The sequence below is a fragment of the Enhydra lutris genome, unplaced genomic scaffold, assembly GCF_002288905.1.
Source record: "Enhydra lutris kenyoni isolate GAN:26980312 unplaced genomic scaffold, ASM228890v2 scaffoldscaffold24, whole genome shotgun sequence".
Classification (NCBI taxonomy): Eukaryota; Metazoa; Chordata; class Mammalia; order Carnivora; family Mustelidae; genus Enhydra; species Enhydra lutris.
This window is the reverse complement of record NW_019154108.1, coordinates 23,199,510-23,223,639: the sequence shown is the minus strand read 5'-3', so window position 1 is coordinate 23,223,639 and position 24,130 is coordinate 23,199,510. Positions and strand designations below refer to the sequence as shown.

The window sequence follows — 24,130 nt, the reverse complement described above, 5'->3', positions numbered from 1 at the left end:
AAACAGTATGGAGGTTCCTCAAAAAGTTAAAAAATAAAGCTATCCTACAACCCAGCAATTGCACTATTGGATATTTGCACCAAAGATACAGATGTAGTGAAAAGAAGGGGCACATGCACCCCAGTGTTCATAGCAGCAATGTCCACAATAGCCACACTGTGGAAGCAGCCGAGATGTCCTTCAACAGATGAATGGGTAATGATGTGGTTCATATATACAATGGAGTATTACTCAGGCATCAGAAAGGATGAATACCCAACTTTTGCATCAACATGGTTGTAACTGGAGGAGATTTTGCTGACTGAAATAAGTCAATTATCATAGGGTTTCAGTCTTATGTGGGATATAAGAAATAGTGCAGAGGACAGAAGGGAGGGAAAACTTAATGGGAAGAAGTCAGAGAGGGAGAAAAAAACCATAACAGAATCTTGACTCCAGGAAACAAACTGATGGTTGTGGAAAGGGAAGTGGGTGGGGGGCTAGGGTGGTAACTGGGTGATGAACTTTAAGGAGGGGGCATGATGGAACACTGGGTGTTATATGCAACTAGTGAATCATTGAACACTACATCAAAAACTAATGATGTACTTACTATATGTTGGCTAATTGAATTTAAATTAAAAAAATTTTTTAAAAAAGCTAAATCTATACCACGACTTCTGAGATCATGACCTGAGCTGAAACCCAGAGTTGGATGGATGCTTAACCACCTGAGCCATCTGGGCAACCCCCTAAAACATTTTTTTAACCAAGGAAGTAAAACACATATTTTATGGCTCAGGTTGATTTTTACTGGAATTTGAAGATCCTTAATCCAGGGTAATCTAAAATATCCTTGAAAAGTTAATGTAGATGTGAGCACACATCATGGCAAAAACAAAGCTAAAAAAAATTTGTTTTAGTGAAATATAAAAAAGTACCTCTCCAAGAAAATGACATCTGGAAAGTCATTGCTCTATTTTGGAATTAGCCCTGTTATAATCAAATAAAAAGATAGGTGATGATAGAAAATAACAATATTTGTAAATGGTTAAGTTTATAGACATGTAGGGTAGTAGTTGGATTATAGAATAGCACTTAATAGTAGTTAGGTAGAGGGGGTGGAATGTAATATGATTAAAGACAAACACTTGTTAACATTTGGAATAGCTTTTGTGTTTCCTGTTTTGCCTACCTGAGAAGCACTCACTTTCGGCAGGTTTTCAAAAATGCTCCCCATTTGCTTTAAGTGTTTGATATCCATACTGTTCTCTAGGGGTAGTATCATTTTATTGGAAAGAGCCTTACCCTAACTTTTACATTCAGTTTTCACCTTGGCTGTGGCATTTATGTCTGTGCTTCACATTTAATATTCTGTGATTCCTCTTGGAGATGTTTAGTCATGATTACTATTTGAGGATGGGTTAAGAATGTGCTGAACTGCCTTAAAGACTTTAATGTATGGTGTTTTAAAATGAAATATAATTTCATTTGTTCAAACTGTATTTACAGTGAGCTGTTTGAGGTGGACCACATCAGAACAATCTATCACATGTTTATTGCTCTCCTCATTCTGTTTATCCTCAGCACACTCGTTGTAGATTACATTGATGAAGGAAGGTAAGACAAGAAAAAAGACGTTTGGCTAGTTGATGCATGGGATGTTGGGAGTTTTCATGATATTTAAATTTTGGTAAATTTTGGTGTTTCGGGTGAATTTGCTTCAGAAAATCGCAAAGCAGCTGATTGGAGGGTGAGATTCTTTTCTTCCGAAAAGGACAACTAAAGGAATATTAGAAGTTTTAATACTTTTATTTATTTAATTTTTTACCTTTATTTTTAAAATGGTCTATTTTAGGAGTCCATAATTGGTAGTTTCTAGGTAATTTCCAGATGGAAGAATTCTGTATATATGATTTAAAAATTTTCTCACTGTGGTATGCATTTCAGGTTATTATCAAAAATAAGTAGCTTATTAGAATTTCATGTTTGAAAACCTTTTTTTTTTTCTTTTACAGATTTATTTTTTAGGGAGAGAGAGTGCATAAGCATGTGTGTGTGAGTCGGGGGTGGGGCAGAGGGTGGGGGTGGGGGAGAGAGAGAGCGGTGGGGAGGAGTCTGAAGCAGACTCCAGATTGTAGGTGGAGCCTGACTCAGGGCTCCATGCCAGGACCTGGAGATCATGACCTGTGCTGAAACAGTCAGACACCCAACTGATTGAGCCACTTAGGTGCCCTGAAAAACTTTTCTTTTTAATACAAAAGTGAAATAAAACTTAAAAAATGACAGTGTGGTAATCATCCACCAAATTATGTACATTATTAGAAAATTATATTTTGAGGTAATGGTATAATAGTGTATTAATAGATTTTTGAATTCTTTTTTCTGAAAAATCATCCTTTTTTTTTTTTTTTTTTAAAGATTTTATTTATTTATTTGACAGAGAGAGATCACAAGTAGACAGGCAGGCAGAGAGAGGGGAAGGGAAGCAGGCTCCCGGCTGAGCAGAGAGCCTGATGCGGGTCTGGATCCCAGGACGCTGGGATCATGACCTGAGCGGAAGGCGGAGGCTTTAACCCACTGGCCACCCAGGCGCCCCCTGAAAAATCATCTTTTGAACATAGGTGATCGCTGTTTGAATACTTTTATGTATTAGATTATCTTAGAGTTTAAAATTTATTAATGATAGTCTCTAATCACTGCTTAAAATTTTATTATTTTAGGTTATCTTGGGTATCTTATGTTCAAATACTGTATTACCTTAGGACTTTTAGAATATTTATTGTTGGGTTATATTGTGAAGCAGAGGCTTAGAAGCACCTTTTCTTCTCGTACAACTTTACCCTCATGACCACAATGATGTTGTGTTTTCTAAGTTTGAGAGTTCTAGGTGTGAAAGTTTTGAGTTTTGAGTTTTGAGTTCTGTGAGTCAGTCAGTGCATATTGAAAATTTACTTTTGTGCTCTTTCTCTGTGCTTTTTCTCCCTAGGCTGGTGCTCGAGTTCAGTGTCCTGTCTTATGCTTTTGGCAAACTTCCTGTTGTTATGTGGACGTGGTGTACCATGTTCTTGAGTACACTTGGTGTTCCCTATTTCCTCTTTCAACGTTGGGCCAGAGGTTATAGCAGGAGTACTCACCCAGTGGTCCATTCTCTCTTCCACTGCTTCCTTTTCATGGTCTTCCAGATTGGCTTTCTAGGTTTGGGACCAGCGTATGTTGTATTAGCATATACGCTACCGCCAGCTTCCCGGTGCATTGTTATACTTGAACAGGTAAGGTTTTGAGGATTGCCCGATGCAATGCTATGTTTTGTTAAAAGAATAATACTGGTATTCTGTTACTTTCAATTGTATTAGTTGGGTCAGTTTTCCTGTTAGTTCTTCATGCTATTATTTATAAAATTAAAGTTTTAAACTAGATCATCTCATGTCTTAAAATTCATACTAGCTTCAGTGTTCTTTGATTCTTGGTAATGAAATTATATTGAGCTGTTTAGGACGAATTCAGATTTTATTCTTGAACACTTTGTAGAAGTCATTTATTTATTTTTATTTATTTATTTATTTTGTAGAAGTCATTTATATGATAAAGTTGTTTTGTAATTAAAAACTCTGCCTTTCAGGTTATCAGATTCATTGTTTTGTCATATAAACTGTTCCCATCTAAATAAAGGATTTGTTTTGTTTATATACCCTTCAGAATTTTTGGACTTAAATTGGCTGGCTGTTAATGCTCTGAAGGACTGTTGAAGGAGACTGTCTTTGAACAGGCTTTTAATTTCTTATTGTAATATAACTATAATAGATAGTGCTGTTAGATGCAAAATAATTTGAGTAATAACTTGTCCTTGTTTACACTTTGTTTTTCATTTGCTTTATTCCATAAACATGAATTCGAGTTGGTGTATGCAAAATTAGGAAGTTCTTCATATGATTTAGTGCTGTTCTGGGGTTGCTTATAGGAGACAAGACAATGGCAGAAAGTTCATCTTTTTTTCCTCTCCCCTTCTTTTGTAGATTCGTTTCGTAATGAAAGCCCATTCATTTGTCAGAGAGAATGTGCCTCGGGTACTAAATTCAGCTAAGGAGAAATCAAGTATGTAATTTCGTTAGGTCAAGGATTATTCAATGGATTATTTCAAACTTTGTATTTAGTGGGATGGCGTTTTACATTCTGTAGATGTTATGTTGGATTTTAAAGATGTGTAGGATCCATATTGATTTGGAAGACTATCTCACTATTTCTTCATTGTCCCCTGTTTCGTCTTTGTACCTACAATTTAAAAACACTGATCACCAGAGTGTTAAGCTTTACCTTACTTTCATAGAGTGTTAATAGACTCATTACCCCCATGTGTGCTTACTCTTTGAATTGCTGCTTCAAACTCTAGAAGGTATTTCTAAGTCACAGAAATAGCTTAGTTTAGAGGGATTGATAATACTGAATCAATATAAGTGTAAGAAGTCACTCTGGGAGATAAGAAATGATAGGAGCTAAGAGAGTCATTTTTTTACTCTTCCCTATTATATGCTTGCTTATTTCTCCCTTTTAGTTTTGCCAGGAAACACTGAAGAGTATCTGATCTAACCAGAGTTTCCCTTTTCCAGAAACGATTCCAATACCCACAGTCAACCAGTACCTGTATTTCCTGTTTGCACCTACCCTCATCTACCGTGACAACTATCCCAGGTATCTGTTCTGTGAACCAGAAATGTGTTGAGCAGCAGAAGTGTAGCGTGAATGAGGTGGGATAGGTAGGCAGGGGCCAGTTCATGTAGGGTTACAAAAAACATAAAATGAGTTTTAATTTTCTTGCTGGCTTGGGAAAGCCCCAGATGGTGATTCTAGCAATCCAGTTTGATTATGGTAATTCTTGACAGAATTATACAGGCATTCCACATGGGAAAAATGATGTGTTCTCTATGGAAAAAACATTACGAGGATCTTTATTAAAGTACAACTTACTTTATTTAGAAAATTTACTTTCTTTCTTTCTTTTTAGGACTCCCACTGTAAGATGGGGTTATGTTGCTATGCAGTTTTTACAGGTGAGTTTTTTCTTTAATCACTAAGATTTGTAGATTAGTGGGACATGGAGATTCAAATTTATAATAATAATTTATTTAGAGTGTTGGTAAATTCATGTCTACTGGGAACTTTAGACCTCTTTCTAAAGTCTTTTAAATTCTTTTTTTTTTTTTAAAAGATTTTATTTATTATTTATTTGACAGAGAGAGATCACAAGTAGGCAGAGAGGCAGGCAGAGAGAGAGGAAGGGAAGCAGGCTTCCTGCTGAGCAGAGAGCCCGATGTGGGACTTGATCCCAGGACCCTGAGATCATGACCTGAGCCGAAGGCAGCAGCTTAACCCACTGAGCCACCCAGGCGCCCCAAGTCTTTTAAATTCTTTACCAGTCCAGTAGATGGTCTTTGTCTTGCCAACGTCAGAAGCAATTTCCTTCAGTAAAAGAGTTCAAATGCTTTCCGTTTGGTTACTTTAGTAAGCATCTACATTAATCCCCCCCCCTTTACTTTTTTTTTTTTTTAAAGATTGTATTTATTTATTTGACACAGAGATCACAAGTAGGCAGAGAGGCAGGCAGAGAGAGAGGGTGAAGCAGGCTCCCTGCTGAGCAGAGAGCCCGATGTGGGGGCTCCATCCCAGGACCTCAGGATCATGACCCGAGCCGAAGGAAGAGGCTTTAACCCACTGAGCCACCTAGGCGCCCCTCCTTACGTTTTTTTATTTTGGGATATATTGTGGGTATGTTGTGACAGCTTCCCCATTGGCCACCCCTGCCCTTCTCCATCAGAATCATAAGTCCCAGGAGATCCATTTTAAACTTTTTTTTTTTTAAGATTATTTATTTATTTATTTGACAGATAGAGATCCCAAGTAGGCAGAGAGGCAGGCAGAGAGAGAGAGAGAGAGAGGAGGAAGCAGGCTCCCCACTGAGCAGAGAGCCCGACTTGGGGGCTCGATCCCAGGACCGCAGGATCATGACCCGAGCCGAAGGCAGAGGCTTTAACCCACTGAGCCACCCAGGTGCCCCGCCCATTTTAAACTCTTAATCTCAATCGGACACCCATGTGGTAAAGGGTTGGGAGAAGATTATGACAGAAACTAGCTGTGTAACGTCTCTGAAAGATTGAAGTCTGGCAGTCTTACATACTTAAGAACATACATATGAACGTTAGTCTAAGGGTCACATATCTATCTTCCTTTGAAGGAAAAACAATCACCGTCTTTCCTTCTATCAATCCATCAGTATTATAACTATATCTCTGTTATATTCTAGGTTTTTGGTTCCTTTTTTTATGTGTACTACATCTTTGAAAGGCTCTGCGCCCCCTTGTTTCGGAATATTAAACAGGAGCCCTTCAGCGCTCGTGTTCTGGTCCTATGTGTATTTAACTCCATCTTGCCAGGTAACATGGGTACTGGTTAATGTGGCCATTCATGAAGTTGTGAGGAAAAAAAGCTGTTGCACAGGCACATCTTTGATTTTCCTGCTTTGTGCTCTGAAGTCATCTCTACATCTGTCCTCATCTCGACTTCTTTCCGTCTGTTTTCATAAGTGAGTATACTTCCAGGTTCAGCCCAGTCTTTCTCTTTGTCTTCTGACTTTCATTCAAGTTTTGCTTTTTTTGGCTGTGGGTAGTCCATATTTATGCCTGATCTTCCTGTTCAGTCTTCAGTCCATTGTAATTTTGCTACTAATCCAGCCAGGATGCTGATGGCCTTTATGGAAGTCTCTCCTGATTCTAAATCTGGTAGATGGTTTAGCCCTTATTTGGTTTCATCTGTATGAAGCATTGTTTGCATCCACAGTGTGAAATTTCTCTCTTGCTACTCATTCTCATTCTCCTTTCTTTCTGGCCATTGCTCAGTCTCCTGACTTGATTCATATTTTTTTCTAGAGATACATGAGTACCTATCATGTGCCAGGGGTTGAGGACCTACCTACCAGTGAAGAGGACATAACATGCTCTTTACTCTCTGGAAGTTTGCAGTTTAATTGCATTTACAGTTTCCTTTACTTACTCTCTTTTCTCTACCTGTCAGATGTTGGTCATGTTTTCTGTTACCTTCTTTCTTCCTTAACCTCCGTCCCAGACTCCTAGGTAACCCTCCCTGATTGCCCCCCCCCCCCCGCAAATTGACTCCAATAAATTATTTTATCTGTCCCTTTAACAGAATATGTATTAAATACATATCTTCTTCACTAGGCTACAAATTCATTGAGATCAAGGATTGTGTTTTAACAGTGAGCCAGTCTTTCCCATATTGTCTAATGCATAAGAGATGATCCATAAATATCTTTTGATATTTTTTGAATAGGTTAATGAAAGGGATGGGCATAAAAATGGCTCTTTTGCAATGTAGTGTAGTAAGTAGGATAAGCAAAGTGCTGATGAACTTTGTATCATATTGGATATGACATTTAATATTGGGTATTGAGAAATAGGTGTTTGGCAGAGAAGTAGTGGAAACATGCTTCTAGGTAGTGGATGGAAGCAAAAGCATGGAGTATTTCAGAACGGCAGAAGTCCAGGTATGGACGATGTTTACAACACTGGGAATAGAGTCAGAGATAAGGTAACCTTGTCACTGGACATTTAAGGGGCTGTCTTGTGCATTATAGGATATTTAGCAATATCCTTCCTCTAAAAACTAGATACCAGTAGTACGACCCTTACCTCTTGAGTTGTGACAACGAAAATTGTCTGCAGAATTGTCAGATGTTCTGTAGGGGCAAAATCTCCCATAGTTTACAGCACCTGGTTTAGAGGAATGCACGAGGGCCATATGTTGAAGGGCTTTGGGTACCACGTTAAGCCATACATCCAGGCGTTTCTATTAAAAACAGGCTGGGTCATTTGTTATCTATAAAACCCACTTAGCAGGAATTTAATGCTTTCTAAAATTAAAAAAACTTCCAAAGAACATGGTGTCACTCTTGAATGGGTAAGCTAGAACAGTAACTTTTATTTTACAGAATAATTCTAGCTTTTAAGCACATCATGACATAAAATTAACTGCTTTGCGTGAGCTATTTGGAAAAGACTCTTAATATCGTTAATCTTATTTTTAGGTGTGCTGGTACTGTTCCTCACGTTTTTTGCCTTTTTACACTGTTGGCTGAATGCCTTTGCTGAGATGTTACGCTTTGGTGACAGGATGTTTTATAAGGTAATGCATACTTGGACTCCTTTCTTTGCACATTATATTTGTGCACTTACATCCTCATTGTTGAGTATTTGAACATCGTTGGCTACTAGCTTTTTAGCATAAACATTGTGAAGTTCTTTTTCCATAAGTTTTACCAATATTAATTCTGAGATTCTGATGTTGATATGCTTAGCACAGACTCACAGCCTTATCTTCTACCTCTAATATCTGTTCTCTTGAAAAAGCATATGGTTTCTGTTGGATCCTGTATCGGTGGGAAGGTGTGTGTTCAGAGGGCATCATGAGACTTCGCAGATCATTCTTTTGGAATTGACTGTCTGGTGCTGTAGGAGTGATCTTAGCAAATTATTTAAGACTGTTGAATAGTTCATAAAGGAAATAACTTTTCCCTCCTTTATTTTGAAAGACATTAATTATACTTAAATAGTATTCTCACACAGTTGGAATTAAGCTCTGGATGAGCCAGGGTGTTCTAGTGTTCTGTAATGCTGCGTAAAGCCCTCTAGGGTTCTGTTTGTTTTTGGTGGTTCTGGTAACACCCAGAGCCTTGCACTCCTTTCTCCAAGAAATGGGGGTGTGGGTTGCAGCATCTGTCTGATTCCATGGGCCTGATATTAAGATAAGGAGGGATATGTTACAGGTAACCATTGTCTCACTCCTTGTACAATGTAAATTTTGTCATTTATGGTACCAGCGGGGCAGTTCTTAGAATTCTCTCCCTGTGTTTTAGCAATGTAAGGGGATATACTGATCACTATTTAGGTGAACCTTAGATTTAATGATTCTCTATGTTCTGTATCTTCGATCATAACTTTTTTGATAATGGGACAAAGTAAAGTTGGGGACTTCATCATATATGGAACTAAAATTCATATATTGAGCACTAATAACCAAAATGCCTTTTAAGATTTTTCTAACATCAGTGTATAGACTAACGGATTGTCATAACACCTTCTGGATATATTTTGTGTGTGTATGTTCTTTAGGAATATTCAGGGGGTTTTGCTTTGGTTGTGTGTGTGTGTTTGTGTAGTTCTAAACCTTTGTTTTTTTTCCTCAGGATTGGTGGAACTCCACATCATACGCTAACTATTACAGGACCTGGAATGTTGTGGTTCATGACTGGTTGTATTACTATGCTTACAAGGACTTTCTCTGGGTTAGTGGCAAGATACAGTTGATGTGAAAGAAATAGAGATCCTTTTCCAGAAAGTTTGTTGTGTTTTTTTTTTTTTAAGATTTTATTTATTTATTTGATAGAGATCACAAGTAGGCAGAGAGAGGGGGAGGAAGCAGGCTCCCTGCTGAGCAGAGAGCCCGAGGTGGGGCTTGATCCCAGGACCCTGGGATCATGACCGGAGCCGAAGGCAGAGGCTTTAACCCACTGAGCCACTCAGGCGCCCCTCCAGAAAGTATTATTCTGCAGCTAGAAGTGGTCTTCATTTCTCTGTGGGCCATTTATGTCTAAGACAGCTGACGCTTTGGACAGTACTGCTTAGAGACCAGTATGAACAGTGATGAGATCTAATACCACAGTTGTGCTCTGGGTTTATTTTACACAATTATGAAGTAAGAACGCATGGAGGCATCTAGAGAAGGTGAAATGATCCGTCGGTAATGGATCATTTCTTATGAATCTCATTGCTAGTAAATAATCTCCGTCTAGCTTTTTTGGGTTTTTTGTTTTTTGTTTTTTTTGTTTTTTTTTTTTTTTTTGTTTCTCTGCTAAAGTAGGGAAACACTTAGTTTGGATTTATATCTCTCCATTGGTGATACGTGTCTTTGAGATATTCTTTAGAATGGAATGTTATATAGACTAATGACTGTCATGATTGACGATCCCTGGTATCTCTGGATTGCAGGTTTTGGTTATTAAGTCACTATTTGGCTAAGTGATTGCATGACATAGTGCAAACAGTGCTGTCGTCAAGCGTTCTTTCATTCATAAATGTGGTGTCACTTAAAGGTCTGTAGTGCAGATGGAGAGGATGTGTGCCTTTTCCACCATACCGTGTTACTCTAAAGGTTGAGATTTGATATGTCCATTTATATATGAAAACTATGTTTTGTCTACTGTAATGATTTACAAATACAGGTTACAGGTAGGTTTTTAAAAATATGCCCAATTTTTCCAACATGAATGGTTTTGACAGTGCCTCATTTTAGTAAAATAAAGATTTTAAGCGTAGATTTTTTTTGTAATTATTTACTACATTTTTTTTTAAAGATTTTATTTATTTATTTGACAGAGAGAGATCACAAGTAGGCAGAGAGTCAGGCAGAGAGAGAGGGGGAAGCAGGCTCCCCGCTGAGCAGAGAGCCCAATGTGGGGCTCGATCCTAGGATCCTGGGATCATGACCCGAGCAGAAAGCAGGGACTTTAACCCACTGAGCCACCCAGGCGCCCCTATTTACTACATTTGGATTAACCCAAGGAGTAGATTGGAAAAATCAAATATAAACATAATAAAATAGGTGCCTTTAGCATGTGATAATTATAAGTCTTATATACAGTTGACTCTTGAACAACAAGTGGGGTAGGGGTGCTGACCCTCCCATGAAGGGGGAAAATCTGCATGTAATTTTTTGAGTCCCCCAAAACTTACCTACTAATCACCTACTATTGACTGGAAACCTTACTGATAAGATAAACAGTTGGTTAACATGCATTTGTATGTTCTGTGTATTATATACTATATACTTAGAATAAAGCTAGGGAAAGGAAAATGTTGATAAGAATATGATAAGGAGAAATACATTTACTGTACTGTGCTGTATTTTTTAAATAATTTTTTATTTTTTATTAACATAAAATGTATTACTAGCCCCAGGGGTACAGGTCTGTGAATTGCCAGGTTTACATACTTCACAGCACTCACCATAGCACATACCTTCCCCAGTTGTACTGTGCTGTATTAATTGAATAAGTGGCCCCATGCTGTTCAAACCTGTGTTGTTCAAGGGTCGGCTGTGTCTACTTTGGGCTTAATTACTTTTTAAAAAATTGCTTTTTCATATTCTCCTTTTACCCTAGTTTTTCACCAAGAGGTTCAAGTCAACTGCCATATTAGCTGTCTTTGCTGTGTCTGCTGTAGTGCACGAATATGCCCTGGCTATTTGCTTGAACTTTTTCTATCCGGTGCTTTTCGTGCTCTTCATGTTCTTTGGAAGTAAGTATCTGGGCCTGCTGAGAATACTGAGGGTCGCGCTAAAAGAAATGTAGACGATGACGTCTAAGGCATGGCGGACAACTAGATCATAGCAATAGCATTTCAAGGCAGTGTTTATCAGACAGTCACAGCATTGACTTTGAGTAATTAACCACGCTCTGGCGCACGGCGCTCATCCTATGAAGAAGAGAAATGAACTTAAGTAGCCTCTTGAAGACTAATGATAAACACTGATTTGGGAGGTCATGAAGACTATAAACAAGTTCCACACTCTGTTAGTGTTCACCCCAGAAAAACATGGACCCTTGTTTGGGTGCGTGGAGGGAAGAACAAGTTCAAATATGAATGATTCCATGAAATATATTTTCACCTGCTCTGAATATTCTCTGATTTCTTGTTAATCACTGATTAATAAATTTCAACACTTAAAGCTTCATTTTTAAAAATTTTTAAATTATTTTTAAAGATTTTATTTATTTATTTGACAGACAGATCATAAGTAGGCAGAGAGGCAGGCAGAGAGAGAGAGAGAGGGGGAAGCAAGCTCCTTGCCAAGCAGAGAGCCCCACATGGGGCTCGATCCCAGGACCCTGGGACCATGACCCGAGCCAAAGGCAGAGGCTTTAACCCACTGAGCCACCCAGGCGCCGTGAAGCTTCATTTTTACTTACAGTACCAGTAGTCAGAATAAAACCTGTATACCCATAGTTGATGCTCATTGTGATAACAGCACGATTACAGCACATGTCTTAGGCCCCCTTGTTTCCTGATAGATGATGTTGTGATAACTATATATATTTTTTATCATTCTAACTTCAGTGGCTTTCAACTTCATTGTCAACGACAGTCGGAAAAGGCCAATTTGGAATGTTATGATGTGGACTTCCCTTTTCGCGGGCCATGGCGTCATCTTGTGCCTTTATTCCCAAGAGTGGTATGCACGTCAGCACTGTCCTCTCAAAAATGTGAGTCTTCGGTTAGGCTGGAGTGGAAAAGTAACGTTTTTGTCCCCTGATTGTGAGGCTGCGTAGGCAGTATTAAGAAGAAGAGTAGTGGAAATGATGCTGAATTAATGCTAAGGGAAGGTAAATAAGGAGGAAAAGGATTAGGTTATTATCTGATCTTACTGTACTGGCTTTGAAATTTTTTTCTCTCTGGTTTTCTTTACATTGAATGTTCCTAGTTCTTGGTTCTCTCTCTCTCTTTTTTCTTTCTTTTTTTTTTTTTCTTTTTCACTGTTTTCTGTTTTGTTTTGTTTTGTTTTAAAGGATCTTCTGATTTCCTTCCTGTGTCCTGAAAATGTAGGTGTTCTGCAGGGTCTTCTCAGTGGCATGTATATGCCCCCTCTGCCACCATCTACATATACATGTATTTCTTCCCTCTTCCTTCCTAGAGTAATAAACACTTTGTGAAAATGTCCAGCTATACTCCTATGTCTAAGATCCCATTTCCCTTGACCTTTGTTGTTGTGGTTGTTTGTAATTATGTAAGAGTCTCATTTTTAAATCTTTCACTTCTAGTTGCATACGGATAACTCCCAAATATTTAGGGGGCACCTTCTTGGTATTTCTGACTATTTCTCACAGGTACCTGTAACTGAAGACCCCTATAGGCAAATTAATGTTTCTTTCCCAAAGCTTCTCCTGCTGTTTATCCTGTATTTCTTATGCTGCCCTAATGCCTCCTCCTTTTCTCTTTATCCCCTTTGCGCATCTGAACTAGCTGCTTTGGGCTGTCTTTGGTAATGGTGCTCTCTGCACACCGAGTCCACCTGTCAGATTTTCTCAAAATCCACTTCGGATGCAGCATCTTCCAGCTTTTTCAAATTCTTGCTCCAGTCTTTTCCTGTTGGTGAACTTTCATAATGCTTCATGTGTTCTCATTTAGATAATTTAGTAATTCTAAACCTTATAGTAATTTGTGTATATATTTTATCATCCTTACCCTACCACAGTTTAGATGTTAGGCCACAAACCATAGGTCTGTGCTAAAATAAAATGCAAGATCCAGAAGAGAGGTAGCGCCTGTTTGGAATTTGGTCGGAAGTCCACGTAATTGTATAGAATTTACTGGACTTCAAAAGCTTTCTGTAAAACTTCTAAAGCACTATAATTTGTGTTACAGATAAAAATAATGAACATCTTTTAAATTAGCAAGCTGCTTATGGCTTAAAGGTTACTGAAATGATGGGAGGCATTGTAGAGGTACGCAGTGTATAAAATTAACGCACCCCTGTCTACCCTGACACCTTGTGCACACATGTGTGCAAATAAACTACTCTTTCATTCTTCTTTCCCCGTTGAAGCCCACATTTCTGGATTATATCCGGCCACGTTCCTGGACTTGTCGTTACGTGTTTTAGAAGCTTGGACTTTGTTTCATTCCTTGACACTGAAGATGGGTATTCTGCCTGATTTCGGGCCAGCATCTGTTTCCAGTCGTTACTGAAGTTATCTGTGGTATTTGGATCACTCCGTGCTTTACAGATGGTTTGCTCCGTTCCTAGGTCAGCTGAGATGTTGCGAGTTTACTGGAATCTTGTGCACTTAAAGCAGTACTTTTTTTTTTTTTTTTTTAAACCTTTTTGGGAGAAGGAGAAGGGAGACTTACAGCTGACAACAGTGACCAATTTTTGCTGGGTTTTGTTTTTGACTCCCATCTAAACATCATGACTAAACCCCCATGTGTCCTTGGCCACTGACTTCGCCAAAACACTTAACGAAGAAATAATTTAAATATTTTGGTCTTTGAAATTTTTTTCAGGCACACTGTTGGAATGTATGCTAATTAACTATGTACCTGGGGAAGAAAACAAAATAATGAGGAACATTTTGCTATTTCTAGTAGAGTGAAAATCTCTGGTTTCTGAAGATAATCTTGTTATGCCTCCTATTTGTTTTTTGTTGTTTTTTTTTTTAAAGTTTGTTCTACTCAGTTTTTACCTTGTTTTCTTTATGAAGTGTAGGTCATGATTTCTGTGAAGCAAAATTACACCTTTCACCTTGAATTCTTGAGTTTATATCTGAAATCTTACATATTGAGGGAACAGAAAGAAGTAGGAAGGGAAGAAGAGAGAAGTGGCACGGGACAAAGAAAAGACATTTCCTTTTACATCTTCCAAAGTAATTTTTAAAAAAGACTTGCTGAGTCAATCAAATGTTTAATTATTTTATCGTGGAACTTAATGTGGAAGATAACTTTTTTTTGTTGTAAACGCTTTAAGGTAATAACTTTTGGGAAGTTATTTAGAAGTACTCTTTGGTATACTTATTGTTTAATAAATACTGACTTGAAATAGTTGGCAGACTAGTAAGTCTGTAACATATAAGTATTAATCACATTCCATTAATATTAAAGTGATTTTTAAAGATCCAGAAGCTGGCTTCTGCGGTGCTTAATTATTATACTTTTAATGGTAGTATGTATACTTTAGCTGAAACAAATTAATATGTTATCATTTTCAAGAAAATGTACTCTATTATGTGATGTTTCCATGGTATAAGATGCTTATTGCTAATACAGTGTGGTGTGCAGGAATTATTTTGTTTGTCTGTATGGGGTGTGATTATGTTTGTCGAGACCGAGCATTGAATGGGATCAGAGACGGAGTTGAATCTTCCACTCAAACAAGTGAGACTTAAGAATTACCCAAAAGGTGATTTTTATTTGGAGTAGCCAACCTGAGAGGCTGTGTTGGTATTCTAATAGCCCTACTTCTATCCAGAAAGTTGTGGGACATCTTTCTAGAATTGTTTTAAAGTCAGTTTGAGTGTCATAAGGAGAATGGAGTTTCTTAGTCACAACTTAATTTGTACCACAAGTACCCAGCCTCATTACCCATTTTTCTTCAGTACCTTTGATGCAGATGACTTTGGGCAATTTTCAAACACCAAACCCAGCTTTAACAGATAGGCTTCTGGCTGTGACAGGAGGTTTTCACACATTCCCAGCAGTAACTGTCTATACAGTGGTGGTGTAATTGTGATGGAGCCATAACCTTCAAACGAGACTGCTTTATACTACATCTTGTAATTGCTGGTGTTTTTTTTAAAAGTTAAAACGAGTCACTTGAAATTTTTTTTTTAAAAGATTTTATTTATTTATTTGACAGACAGAAATCACAAGTAGGCAGAGAGGCAGGCAGAGAGAGAAGGGGAAGCAGGCTCCCTGCTGAGCAGAGAGCCTGATGTGGGGCTCAATCCCAGGACCCTGGGATCATGACCTGAGTCGAAGGCAGAGGCTTAACCCACTGAGCCACCCAGGTGCCCTCAGTCACTTGAATTTATGACTACATTTTAAATATATTGAGGGAGTTAAGAAAACCAGATTGGTCTAAGATTTGTTCATGAGTGAGTCATCGCCTGAAGGGAGAGAATGAAACCCTCAAATCTGTGTTTCTGTTAAGTGCTGTAAATGTTGGACTCTCATTGCTCATTGATTTTTGTTGCTCTCTATCAATTCTGAATATTGTATTTGTTGGATTGATTAAGGCTGGTGGGTTTTTTGTTGACTTGCTTTTTTTTTTAGCATGATTTCATCTTCCCTTTACTAGTATTTTTTCCCCCCTGCCCAAGACCTTGAAGTGACAACAAAGAATACTTAAAACTAAGGGTTTTTTAGAACCCTTAGACCTTAAGACTGCCATAAGAAATTTTCACAAATGCGTAAAGGAAGAGCTACTTTCTGTGACAGAAACTAGTTTGATAGCCATGGACTGCTAGCTGCTCATAGCAAAAGTCATTTTATTTAAACCACTATCTACACTCCTAAATAATTAAAACTTCTGGTGTGTTTTAGGAAGATTTATTGACTTTTCCTCTTTTGCTTATAGGATGATACTTTTTTTGTTTTGAAAAGGAAAGCTTTTAAAACTTCTGTCCTATAAGAAGTATTAATGATAGTAGCCATTATTGTGGGTGTTTCCTCCAAGGCAACAACTATATCTCAAACTTCGTTTTAAAATCCATTAGATGCTTTCATTCTCAGTCCTAGATAGTGAAGGAAAATGGAGTTGTTTTTGGTGGATTAACCTTCTACAATTGCCTAATAAGTGAAGTTGCTTGCTTTATGATAGAATTTAATTAGAAAATTCAGGCTGCTTTTAACCTTTCAGTAACTACTTTTTGATTTTGGAAGCATGAGGAGGGGGGGAAATGCCTTTTCCTTTTAGTTGTAGGGTAAGAGAGGGTGACATTGGTAGCTTAAGAGGGTACAGTGTGTAAATAGTCTATAATTGGGAGCACAGATTGTTGCACAAGTCATTGATTTTGTGTAGGCGGTTTTCATTGAATTTTAAAATTATACTTGGTCTGAAGAATGGAATCCTGAAGTCTTTATAGAAAGCCTAATAGAACATCATGTATCTAAAAAGGTTTGTCATGTGGGCTATGTACCTAAAAAGATGTAATTTATGAATTGTTGAAGTCTTCTATGCAAAAAGATGTTTGTTTTATGTGGTCATGAGTAATTTTGAGTAAAGCTCATTATTTTGTAAGGGAAAAATAATGACGGTAAACTAATAACAATTGTAGTAACCAGGTGGCCTGATGGAGTGTGTTTTAGTTATGAAACTATAAAAAAAAAATTGTTACACTTAAGCCCATCATGCAAAACAGAGAGAATAGAGCTGCTTCTGGTTGAGATTGGGATGCAGGGCTGGAGTCCTGTTGTTCGGGACACCCATTTTCTCCTACCCCCAGATACCAGTCAGAAAACCAATGACGCAGCGCAAAAGGCATGCACCAATGTTTGAGATAGCCTCCTTACTAAGCAGTGTGGCAGTAGGCACAGCTGCCTTGTTTATCAGAGCCACAGTTTCCCTCATCTGTAAAATGGGAGCAGTAACTACCTCATAGGGTTGTTGGAAAACACTAGCCCTGGCCGAAAGTGGGCCTCATTATCTTCTGACCTTCCATAAATTCTAAACCTGAATGCTTGTTAACTTGTTGGAATCTTGCAAAAATGTGAATGTTTCAAATGCTGCACACTCCTGAGAGTATGTGCTTTTAAATAGACTCGATGATGTGAATTCCCGTCATTACCTTGACTGATAGAAGCACTCCTGTAACAGAACTGACAAGAATTTAACAAGATTTCTTAAAGGCACTCATGTTTCCACCTCCAAAATTACTTTCATATTTACCTGCTTAGTATTTTTTTAAAAAGATTTTATTTATTTATTTGACAGAGAGATCACAAGTAGGCAGAGAGGCAGGCAGAGAGAGAGGGGGAAGCAGGCTTTCTGCTCAGCAGGGATGCCGAGGCAGATGCGGGGCTCCATCCAGGACCCCGAGATCATGACCTGAGCCGAAAGCAGCGGCTTAATCCACTGAGCCACCCAGGCACCCCTACCTGCTTAGTATTTTAAAAAGGAAAAGCATATCTGCTTTTACCTAGGTATTTAAGTGTTAGAAATAGTGTGTATACTTTATAGTTAAATTTTAGAATTTATGGAGAGGAAGGAAACCAATAAGGCCTTAATTTTTGCCGGTGTAAAGAAAGCTTCTAGTCTTGAAAGGCAAAATTCTTAATGGAAGATAGTTCACACTTTTGTTAATAATGTGTAATGGACTTGCTTGTTAACCTTGTGCAAAATTTTATGTGACTTACATAGTTTTTATGAACAGTTTATATGTGTGTGCATAAATACTACAGAGACAGCTCTGTCTTGGACACTTTTACATATCTTATCTCTAGGCTTTATGTTTATGGCTCAGAAATTGAGGAAACGAACATAAATGTTCTGAGGAATAAAATGAGTATTACTAGTAAAGCTTATATAAGCATTTGAGTAGTTTCTAACATCACTAAAGTTTCTATCAGGTCATAGAATTTTGGAACCCAGTTTATAAAGGAGGTGAAACACAATTTCAGCTCTGGTCGAAAGAGGGGAGAACGGAGTCCTTCTTGCTTGGTCTGCCTGTGCTTTTTCTCCCCCTGAATTTAATGCCTTGCTTGAACATCAATAATGATAAAAACTGGAAAGCTATAGCCTATGTAATCTACGAAGTCCTTTTAATCAAGTTCCCACTTTGTTTTTCTGTAAAGCATAAAGACTTTTTTTTTTTTTTAAGATTTTATTTACTTATTTGACAGAGAGAGATCACAAGTAGGCAGAGAGGCAGGCAGAGAGAGAGGAAGGGAAGCAGGCTTCCTGCTGAGCAGAGAGCCCCTTGCGGGGCTCGATCCCAGGACCCCGAGATCATGACCTGAGCCGAAGGCAGCAGCTTAACCCACTGAGCCACCCAGGCGCCCCAAGCATAAAGACTTTTTAATAGTTAATTTGGATCTGAGAAAAAGGGTTAATCTCAGAAGTGATATAGTTCTAAAAAAACAACTAAGACTGCCTTATTCTTTTTTTTTCCCCAAATGTTTTCTTCCTTATTTCTACTAGCACTGCCAAGGGAGTGCTGATGTGACACTAGCAGGTAATCTCCTTGCTGTGGGGTCCGTTTGTTTCAGTGAGGGGGTGGGTGTGCTCCCTCGTGGTTCCGACACTTGAGGCAGTTTGTGCATGCAGTCACGTAGGGATACAGTTTGGATTCCCGTGTGCAGATGTGCCAATTCTTGAGTGAGAAGAGCGCTGCAGCTCCAGCCACGGCTCTGCCATTTGGGCCCGTGCGGCAGCTTCCTTCCTGTGTCTACACTCGTCCAGCTTGTGCTTTGAAATCTGTCGTGTTCTGAGCACAGCAGAGGTCATGGACATCTGTGGTGGTTTTAAAGGTTTTCCTATAATTAAAGATGTCTTTTCTGATTCAGTCCTGTTGCTGTTTTCCAGAATTTCTATACAGGAACCATCCCCTTCTCCCCAACACCCTGCCCTGTGTGTCTAATCACTGGTACTGTCACTTTGTTCAGTATGCACTGTCTTAAAATCTACATACATAAAATGGCAAGATATTGGATATGTGAAGAATGTGGTCAATAAAAATATTTGGGAAAAACTTAGTTCTGTTGTTTTTAAAAGTCATCAAGTTCATTCAATATTTACATATTTCATAATTACAGATGTTTTTCAGTTTTAAAAGATTGTGACAGCGCGCATACACAAGCGGGGTGTGAGGGGCCGAGGGAGAAGCAGGCTCCTCGCTAAAGTAAGGAGCCTGATGTGGGGCTTGAGCCCAGGACCCCGGGATCATGACCTGAGCCAAAGGCAGGCACTTAACTAAGCCACCCAGGAGCCCAGAGTGATGGAGGGGGAATCATGTTAAAGATTACAGATCAATAAATGGTAGGGCCCAGTTGTGACAACTGCCACTTTGAGCTGCCTCTCTTCATTGTGGTCATTATTTGTTGCCTGACTACTTTTGCAGTTGGCCTCTTAAAACTTGTGAATGGCGGGGCACCTGGGTGGCTCAGTGGGTTAAAGCCTCTGCCTTCGGCTCAGGTCGTGATCCCGGAGTCCTGGGATTGAGCCCCACATAGGGCTCTCTGCTCGGCAGGGAGCCTGCTTCCTCCTGTCTCTCTCTGCCTGCCTACTTGTGGTCTCTGTCTGTCAAATAAATAAATAAAATCTTTAAAAAAAAAACAAAAACTTGTGAATGGCTGTTTCTAGAAATGTACTCAGCTCTTCCCCTAATGGGTAGAAATGGACTTCCTTTTCTAATGAGAGTTGGGAAATACGTTGGTGGAAAAGTGTCCCTTTTCAGACAAGACTGGGGGAAACTGATTTTGAAGCAAGATTCATTGCTTTCATTCCTCCAAGGAATCTCATAATAGAAACCTATTATGAGTAGGATTTGACATCAGAACATTCTTCCCATAGAAGCATCATCATACTAACAGCTAAGAAGTCTTCTAATCTCCCCTGCTCTGGCTCTAGCCACCTGCTTCTGCAGGGCCAGAGGACAGGGAAGGGTGCAGTTCCTCCAGAAATTAGATGAGTCCCTTTCTGTTTCTTGGACCTAGTGAGTATTTGGCACCAGGGCAGAACCATGGTGTGGCAGTTTTCCTTAATGAATTTAATGATGTTGAGGGTCTTGACCCTTTAGGCTCAGCTTGCATTTGGACTCCAATGAATGAAGTTCATGAAACTTAAAACTGGAATACCAGTTTGTAACTATACTGCGAGAAATCACATGGGTTGGTAAATAACACCATGAGAAATCAATGAGGTTGGCAACGATTGCTCTGTACAAGACCAGTTTATGGTATGATGAGAAGGAGGAATTTCTTCTAGACCGCATCAACATCACATGCCAGGTACCGCACTGTACTGTTCACAAGATAGGCTTGTGAACAAAACCAAAAGCATCTTCTTCCATATGCACACTCATGTGGAATCAGAAGGAGGGGACTTAACTGAATGATGACATAACTGAGACAAGCTCAGGCATCATCTCAGTTTTAGGAATGTCCTCCTGTGGAAGCAACACTAGAAGTTACTCTTCCCCTGAGAGACGCTTGACTGGGCAGTGTCTCCTTCACAGCACTTAGGGATACCTTCAGTGTTCAGCTACACTAAGTACAAATATTGGCCTCTTCCCCAGTCAGACTCCTTCAGGAAGCTATGCATGCTATTTGTAAGTACCCACGAATGAGTGTGTAATCCCTGCCCATACACTTAGAAAGGTAATTGGTGAGGGGTTCCTTGGTTGTTCAGTCAGTTAAGCATCCAGACTTGATTTTGGCTCAGGGTGGTGAGACTGCACTGAGCTTGGATCTTGCTTAAGATTTTCTCCCACTCCCCAACTCTTTTTCTCTCTCTCAAAAAAAAAAAAAAAAAATGGAATGATCAAAGAGATTGGTGCGAATGCACTCCTGCTTTTTCCCCAGCTCAGGACATGTTCAGTGATCACACTGAATCTCTTCTGAGGTACTCTTCGCCTGAAGCGGGAGGTCCCTACTGCTGAGCTGGGTGTGTGTTAAGCTGCCACAGAATTCAGTCAATGCCAACAAGCTCAGTTAGCCCTGTTTGTTATAACTACGTGACATTTTTACTATCATGAGGTTTTCCATTTAGGAAAATTACTACCCGCTCATCTAGGATTGTGCTGTGATATTTTCCATCAAAGACCTCAATATTTTACTTCTCTCCACTTCAGGGTTCCCTTGGTATCGAAGTTAGGAGTTTTCCCAAGACTGGCAACTGTGTTATTCGATAGCTATGATCTTATTGTAATATATATATTTTTAAATTTTATTTATTCATGAGAAAGAGGCAGAGGCAAAGGGATAAACAGGCTCCGCAAGGAGCAGGGAGCCCAACGTGGGACTCGATCCCAGGATCCCGGGATCATGACCTGAGCCAAAGGCAGACACTCAACCATCTGACCCACTCAGGCACCTTTATTGTAATATTCTTAAGTTCTCACCTGTTTTTGTGCATTTACTTCATATACTTCTACAACTTTAATGCACACCTTTGCTCGAAACAGTATGTATAATCACACCATTGCATAGGATGGAAAATGAGAAGTAGCCTTTGATGTCTTTTTCTTAATACCAAAGATCTAATCACTTAACCAAATTCAATAGATTTTATTTTCTATGTGTCCTTGAATCTGTTCACTTGTCTTTATCTCTTCTATCCATCCCCTACTTAGATACGTTTTAAAAACTAGGTTAAGAATATGAAAGATTAGTTACCTTGGTCTTCCAGTACCCAAAGGCTTGATAAACTTTAAGAGGAGCTCTCAAAATTTTAGAATCTCTGAATTCAGTTAGTCTTCTGGTTATGGTTGCAAACTAGACTGTAGAGTCACACCACCAGTGAAGAAGGCAGAAGGCAAGCTGGAGGGAAGTTTCCTTCTACCGGCTTGTGCATTGCTTTTGCCCTTCGCCTGTTTGATCACTGCCAGTCCTTAGAGGGAACTAGGTGTGTGCTATATGAGTGTTGTGTCCTCTGTTGATTTCTTGGAAAATCTAGAGAAAAATGAGTGATGGGATAGGGCTAAAGGCTAAAATGCTCAGCCAGCCAAGGTGTTTGACTAAGAATTACAATGGGCCACAGAGATTGTGTATTTTTTTTTTTTAAGATTTTTTAAAAAAATTTATTTGACAGAGATCACAAGTAGGCAGAGAGACAGGCAGAGAGACTGGGGAAGCAGGCTGCCTGCTGAGCAGAGAGCTGGATGCAGGGCTCAATCCCAGGACCCTGAGATCATGACCAGAGCGGAAGGCAGAGGTTTAACCCACTGAGCCACCTAAGTACCCCTGTGTGTGTGTATTTTTTAAAAAAGATTTACTTATTTTAGAGACCGGGATGGGGGAGGGGAGGGACAGAGGGAGAGAATCTTCAAGCAGGAGCCCCCCCTCCCCACCACTGCAGAGCTCACTGGGGGCTCTATGCCACCACCCATGAGATCATGGCCCAAGCCAAAACCAAGAGCTAGATGCTTAACTGATTTTCAACACTTACGTCATATTTTTCATTGCTATTATCCTGAAAACCAGAAACCAGAGACCAAATCCATCAGCACAGGAGAACTGTCCAGTTGATTTTCAAAACACCACATAGTTTGGGCCAGGCACCGTGCTTGGTACTAGGGAATAGGAAAGTTGGAGAATATAGTTATCTTCCCTTCTAAAATTTATTTGACAGACTGGAATCATCTAGACACTGGGATTCCACCTGCACTCTTTGGCATTAAGGCTCCTTTTTAAATTTTTTATTTTTTTTAAGGTACTGAGTGGTATTAGGGAATTTGTTCATAATATTGCTAGGATTCTAAAAAGTTGTATTTTATTTATTAGAGAGTAAATCAGCAGGAGCAGGGGGAAGAGGGAGAAGCAGACTATCCCTGAGCAGGGATCCCGATGTGGGGCTAGATCCCTGGACCCTGAGATCACAACCTCAGCCCAAGGCAGATGCTTAACCCACTGAGCGCCCCAAGGCTCCCTATTAATAGAAAATGACCCCCGGTGACGGTAAGGGGCAGGACTTCAGCTCCTCCATGCTAGTGCGTTTATGCCGTTCTTTCCTGAGAACAGCTTTTTGGGAAGCCCAACTATTTTATTCCGGTTGGCTCCTCCTAAAGCGCAACCATCTTCCCTGCCTCCACCCAAAACCAGCCTCGACCTACAAATGCCTTCAGGGCGCTGGGTGGGGTGGGGATGGGGGCGGGGTGGTGCGGGTAGTAGGTGCCCAAGGAAGCCTTCACCAAGAGGTCAAGGGCAGGGGCAGCATCCGCAAGGAAGCCTCAACAGATGGGAAAACAGAGCTTTTGGTTAAGTTCACTTTGAATTTGGCTTTTTTTTTTTTTTGTAAAAATAGGAAAAACAAAAAAGTGGGAGAGAGCGATGGGCAAACAAATCTCTTACAGCCTGCTAGCTCCAATCTGGTGGCTGGCGCCTTCCGCCGGTAGCCGCGAAGGTCGTCCCCGGGGGAGGAGGGAGAGCGACCCCGGCCCCACTGGCGCCTGCGCACTGGCGACGACCTGGGGCGGAAGCGCCGGCATCTACACTCTTGCGCATTCCGTGAGAACCGCCCGATTAAATATGTTTGTTTTCTATGGCTGCTGAACCTATCCTGTGGTGAGAAACACCGCATCCCGGGTGTTGGGACTCTTCGCTATCCCCCTCCTCCGCCGGCACTCCGAAGACAGCCCCCCGTGAGGGCGGCCAAAGCTCGGGGTCCTGGGTTTCTATGGCGACACGCAGGCGCTCCGGGAAAGGGCGAGGCGCGATGTCTGGCGGGAAACACAATTTGCCGGTAGTGGCTGTCTCTGTTTCCCATCACTTCTGGTGAGCGACGCGGCGCGGACTCTGCCCTACCCCGAGTCCTTGCAGCTGGTGTGCCCCGGGACGCTGCGTGGAGCGGGGGTGGGAGGCCGCGGACCCCAGCTCCC

At 40.0% G+C, this 24,130-nt stretch overlaps 2 protein-coding genes across 3 annotated transcripts in view; both read left to right on the top strand.

Moving 5' to 3' along the window:
• The window catches only part of LOC111150910 (sterol O-acyltransferase 1), an 81,237-nt gene extending 65,836 nt beyond the window's left edge, over positions 1 to 15,401 (top strand). Inside the window, exons 6-16 of one of the 2 annotated variants that reach the window (XM_022508598.1) lie at positions 1,492 to 1,599; positions 2,969 to 3,251; positions 3,996 to 4,074; positions 4,587 to 4,668; positions 4,982 to 5,027; positions 6,278 to 6,407; positions 8,075 to 8,172; positions 9,233 to 9,331; positions 11,207 to 11,342; positions 12,162 to 12,307; positions 13,648 to 15,401. In XM_022508598.1, coding sequence (XP_022364306.1) covers positions 1,492 to 1,599; positions 2,969 to 3,251; positions 3,996 to 4,074; positions 4,587 to 4,668; positions 4,982 to 5,027; positions 6,278 to 6,407; positions 8,075 to 8,172; positions 9,233 to 9,331; positions 11,207 to 11,342; positions 12,162 to 12,307; positions 13,648 to 13,704 — 1,264 coding nt within the window. In that variant the 3' untranslated portion in view covers positions 13,705 to 15,401. Of the gene's footprint in view, positions 1 to 1,491; positions 1,600 to 2,968; positions 3,252 to 3,995; positions 4,075 to 4,586; positions 4,669 to 4,981; positions 5,028 to 6,277; positions 6,408 to 8,074; positions 8,173 to 9,232; positions 9,332 to 11,206; positions 11,343 to 12,161; positions 12,538 to 13,647 lie in introns of those variants that run through there. The other variant, XM_022508597.1, reaches the window with a different exon arrangement.
• An 8,590-nt stretch (positions 15,402 to 23,991) lies between these two features.
• LOC111150809 (axonemal dynein light chain domain containing 1) overlaps positions 23,992 to 24,130 on the top strand; it is a 95,585-nt gene continuing 95,446 nt past the window's right edge. Inside the window, exon 1 of the mRNA XM_022508421.1 lies at positions 23,992 to 24,026. The gene's annotated coding sequence lies outside the window, so the exon portion shown is untranslated. The remainder of the gene's footprint in view (positions 24,027 to 24,130) is intronic.